This window comes from Aplysia californica, unplaced genomic scaffold (assembly GCF_000002075.1).
Source record: "Aplysia californica isolate F4 #8 unplaced genomic scaffold, AplCal3.0 scaffold00382, whole genome shotgun sequence".
Lineage (NCBI taxonomy): Eukaryota > Metazoa > Mollusca > Gastropoda > Aplysiida > Aplysiidae > Aplysia > Aplysia californica.
Window position 1 is genome coordinate 366,372 of NW_004797652.1, and position 5,440 is coordinate 371,811.

Below are 5,440 nucleotides of genomic sequence, written 5' to 3' on the forward strand. Positions count from 1 at the left end.
GACACACACACACACACACACACACACACACACACACACACACACACACACACGCACACATCTTTTTCAGATCATGAATACTGTCATTCTTTTTCACTTCAGCGAATGTGATTTTCTATGTCTTTGTTTTGCTTACTTAAAATGATTGTACAGCGCGTAGTAAGAGCATTACCTTACAGTTGTGCTTGGGGTTTGGATTTGAGGTTTTGCCCCTGAGATCTTTTGGATTTTTTTTTACCATTTCATAACATTGTAAATGTTTCGTTCTTCTTCTATGTTCCACATTTGATCTGACCCAGCCTGTTTTCTGTTATCATTATTATGTTATAATATGCTGTTGGGCAGGAACATTTATTTGTTATCAACTTTCGATTAGGTTAAACAAGATTCCTTAATGTGAGCCATTGCCTCTGAATGCAACAGTAGATGTACATTACAATGAATAACAATATTTCTTACAGCTCAATTAAGGGTTGTTTAAAAAAAGACCCCCAACCCAAGAAAGCAACACACACACACACACACACACACACACACACACACACACACACACACACACACACACACACTCACACCCACAAGAAGAAAAACCCCAAACTGTTACCTCAAGAACGCAGACCATTTTGCTATTTTCCCAAGGAATGCTGTCACTGTTGTCAACTGGGCGTGGTCTCCCGAAGCACCTCCCAGTCCTGTGAGAGTCCAGGCCTGGGCGAGCCGTGTGACATCAAATTCCAGGAATGTTGCCGAGGACAGGAGTCTGGAAACGTTTCTTTCAGTGGTCAGTGAGCCAAGGATGCATCCCTAACAGTCTTTATTTCCTTCATATTTTCATCATTCTATTCATTTTTCTTTTTTCAACGCTATTTCATCAAACGTACACCTTTTGTTTCCTTATTCTCCCTCTTACTCCATATTTTTGACACTAGCGTCTGTGGCGTAACAGTTATGTTAAATAGGTGCTTCGCTGTTGCTGAAGACCTGAGTTCGATTCCGGTGTGGGGAAAAGTTAGGCTATATCAAGTCTCTCGATCTTTCTGCCAGGACATCCCTATCAGCTCGGGTTAGCCCTGACTGGCTAGGTCGAAATCCACCTCTGTTATGTTCAGAATGTCATAAAACACATACTTAAAAGAAAAAGCCCTAAGCATCTTAAACTTCGTTGACGTCTCTGTAAGCAAGAGAACATCAATCATCGCATTATTCCACCGGTCCAATCATCAAAATCAGGGCCACACAACACTCCCTCTTTCTTTTCGTTACTTCGTTTCCTCCCCTCACTCCTCGAGTTCTTCTAGTGTATTCGTTAGTTTGTCCCCATCTCTCTCAGCCTCTATAATGAACAAAATCTATCCCATCATCATCCAGTGCCAGATCTGCGACAGACATCGGCGATCATATTTCTCCATTCATTCCTTTGCTCGGATACTCTTAAAAAAGCTATGTTTCCCTGATCTTTCCCCTTTACCCATTTGTTTAGGTTCCCCTAGTAGGTTGCTCTGGGCCTACCCCTGCCTCGTTTGCATTCAATTTTACCAGTGAGAGCGAGATGTTCAAGACCTTCATGATTCATGTCTATTAAGGTGTCCCCAAAACTGCAGTTGTCGTTTCCTGACTGTTTTTAACAGTGAGCGTCCCACGTGGGCTTCATCAAGCACTGCCTCATTTGATTTCTTTTCCTTCCACGATACCCTCAGCAGTCCCAAGAAACCACATTTCTGTTGCTTCTATTTTATTTTCACTATGCACTAGAATATGAAAAAAAACACACCTACAAGAGAACACAACAAAATCAAATAATCGCAAACAAACAACTGACGATCTAAGTATCTAATGGTCTGCACATGTGTATGGATAACGTACGAATATGCCTCCATCTGTATGCAAATGTGGGTGCTATTCCATTTGACGGTCTGTCTCCACTGTGTTTCTGTGCTACATGGTGGTATACCACAGGAACAGTCTAACAACTGGTCCACGTGACAGTCTACTAGTCTACCATCCACAACCATAACCGTATACCTAACCTTAATCAAAATCCTAACCCTTGCTGTTCGTTAAGTTAAGGTTAAGGTTAAGGTTGCGGTACGGTAGAAGATAAGTAAACTGCCAAGTGGAATAATATTATTGTTAGACTGGTTTGGTGGTAGACCGTGATGTAGAACAGAAACAACGCAGTAGACCGTCAAATATGTAGATTGGTATTCATATCTGTTTGCCTTCTTTGTCCAAACTTTTCTTCGAAGTGAGATCTTGTTATGTGTGTTTACTACAGTTTACACTCTAAAAGTCTAACCCTTTCCCTTCTGCCTGCATTAGATCTAGAATTTCACACAGTTCTGTTCTATTCACCCAGGTTATAAGGAAATTAGCTTACTTTTCATACAATTTTTGTTGGTTTCTCAAAAATGTTTTTATTTGTTACATGGTAAGCTGTGGTATCTTGCAAAGCTGAAAGAACCTGATCATTCATTTTAAACCTGTGGTTCATGGGTTTTAAGGCGATTTCTTCCGGATGTAAAATTTCATTAACGGGTGTGGATAATATGGTGTAAGATATGGATTGTTATGCGATCGTTTGCCAATGTGAGCTCGTGAATTATGGCCTTGGGGGCGTATACATTTTATTTCAAGGCGATTATATGGTGCACTAAAAGAAGCAATGCTTTGGTTGTCCTAAAAAAGGTGGTAGTCACACTAAGCGATCCAATATACCTGGCGAGGACCCAGACTCAGATGGAGCAAGTCATAAGACCAGCAACAACAACAACAACAACATCCCGTCAGTTGCACCAACCGTGGATGACGGCACCACCAACAGCAGCAGCAGCAGCAACTCCAGCACCGGCGAGACAGTTGTCGATGAGGACGACATCGACGAGTGCACCATCTACTCTGGTCAACTCTGCTCCCACCTGTGTGTGAACACAGCCTTAGGGTTTTATTGCGACTGCCCCCCGGGACTCACCCTTGACCCCTTAGACAACAGGACGTGCCTGGCAGTGGATGGAAGCGGGGTGCCCGGTGACAATGGTTGGAACAATAGCACATCACACTTAAGCTTCCTGCGCACCAATGTTATTATGTAAATACTATAAGTTTCGACTTTGAACACCAAAGCAGCCGGTCAGCGATAGAATATGTATGCGTGCACTAATTTGTAATCTTAATTTTGAGTACTCCAAATTTTCCCTGAAAGTAAAAAGTTCCTTTATGAATTATTTGCATGGTGCCCTACAACGAAACCTGCATTACGTCTTTTCATTTCAATTTAAAAGTTCAAAACATCTTAAAATCGTTTACGTGGTTGCACGAACACAGTTGAATGCATGCTAATACTTTCTTATAAAATCTTCATAGTCTGCAGTTGGCATGTCACGTCTTATATGGGCATGCTCTGAACTTTTACTCTTAGACACAGGGGTCACCAAAGTTTGTTCCAAGTAGGACTGATAACAGAGAATTCTGAGCGTGGGCAGGGTAACTATTTTTGCTCAAGACAGCACTGTACTCTGTATTAAGAAAACATAAAGACAACCAAAACAAAGCAACAACAACAACTACAACAGCAACACAAAAAAACCCAAACACCACCCCCCCAAAGAACAACAACAGCAAAAAAACAACAAACAAAAAAACAACAACTACCCAACAAAAAACATGGCAAGGTGTCATGGCAGCGGGTCAGACGAACTGACCTCGTGCACAAGATCTGGCTCGTGGGTTGTAGTTTGGTGCCCCCTGATCTAGGACTATGTACGTATGTGTGCATAAACTAGCAATAGATCTAGAGTTTTAACGTAACCACAGCATATTCTTGCTTTGTGGTTTTATCTCTGATGCTACTATTACTAATCTTACTTTGCTTTGAAGCTGGTAACATCGTTTCTAAGATGTAATGACTTCAAAAAATATTTTCTTCTTTTTTTAAATTTTTATATACACGTGCTTATTTTTCATCCCTTCATTTGTGCTATGAACCAAGTTGTGACTCCGAACAGCTAGCTGTGTGAAGACTCATTATTGTGTTCTGTTCGCTAACAGCATCAACCCTTTGGCTCCTAACAATATCCAGAATTACTTTCAAGATTACTTCTCCCATTTCTTCTCTCTTCACGTTCATCTATGGACATCTCAGTCCCTATCGTGTGCCAAAGGTCTTGCAGGCCACCATAGAGCTCTTGGTCTCTCTGCCTAGGGTTGGGCCAATACATGCATTTTTTTCACAGACAAGATTACTGTCTTTTGACAAAATGTGTATACCATAAAGCCCCCCCCAGTATTTAAGTGGTCTCACTCAAATGTATGTTCTACCAAGATCTCTAAGATCGGGAGATCAGTCTCTTATGAGAACACCTTGGAAGGGAGGTCTGAAACTTGCTGGGAGGTCCTTCTTTCTTGTTGCTCCATCTATCTAGAACTCTCTCCCACAATTTGAGAGATGCAAACTCGGCAACAAAATTTGAAATTCATTTAGAACATACCTTAATTATGACGTGTCATCTTGATAGTTATAGTCCTTAGTATTCATAGTACTCTTATGTTCATAATGTGATGCACATATTCGTTAACCATTGTGCTGTGATCTGTGAACGTTTACTTGTGTGTTAACTTTAATCTAAAATACGCGCATTTATGAATGTTCATTCACGTGTGTTTTGTGTTGGAATGATGGTATGGTAAAGCGCCTAGAGTTGTGTTATACGGGAGTGGGCGCTATAGAAGTTGCTATTATTACAGCCATTGTTATTGTTGTAGTTGTTGTTGTAGTTGTTGTTGTTGTTATTACTATTATTACTACTACTATGATTGTTATCACATCATCAATCATCATCATCATCATCATCACCATCATCATCATCATCATCATCATCATCATCATCATCATCATCATCATCATCATCATCTATGTCGCTGTGCTGAAAGCAGGCTTTTGGGTGTCATATCTGTAATCGAACTCTCCATTCTCGCAAATCTATGCCTATAGTTCTGGCGAACTGCCACGACAACAACCCGTGTGACCAGCGCTGTGTGGAGAAGATAGGCGGGGGCGTGCAGTGCCGCTGCTATGAGGGCTACAGACTGGCGCTAGACGCCATGGCGTGTGAGGGTACGTGTCTCCATCCACGCGCAACTCGCTACCTTAGAATTACATACAAAGTTCTAGATCTACCTAACATTTTGGGCCGTTTATTGGTTACTTATTAGACCGTGAGGTCAGAAACCAAATGTTCTATCATCTCTTTCAAAATTGTAAAATTATGCAGAGCTGTTATCAAGATTTTCAAAGATTTGCATTCGAAAAAGCTTGACATGGTGTGAAGCTAAAAAATATTTGACAACAAATTGTTCAAAACTAGGTATTGAGCAGATCCTACTTTGTAATTCTAAGGTAACGAAGTGTAATTCAAAAAGGAATTTTGTGACCTCTACCTCCCCC

General features: G+C 41.0%; 1 protein-coding gene across 1 annotated transcript in view; it reads left to right on the top strand.

The window, feature by feature from the left end:
• LOC101853570 (fibulin-1) overlaps nucleotides 1-5,440 on the top strand; it is a gene marked incomplete in the record, with an annotated part of 35,525 nt that overhangs the window by 8,139 nt on the left and 21,946 nt on the right. Inside the window, 3 exon segments of the mRNA XM_013085521.2 lie at nucleotides 640-781; nucleotides 2,686-3,033; nucleotides 4,988-5,110. Coding sequence (XP_012940975.1) covers nucleotides 640-781; nucleotides 2,686-3,033; nucleotides 4,988-5,110 — 613 coding nt within the window.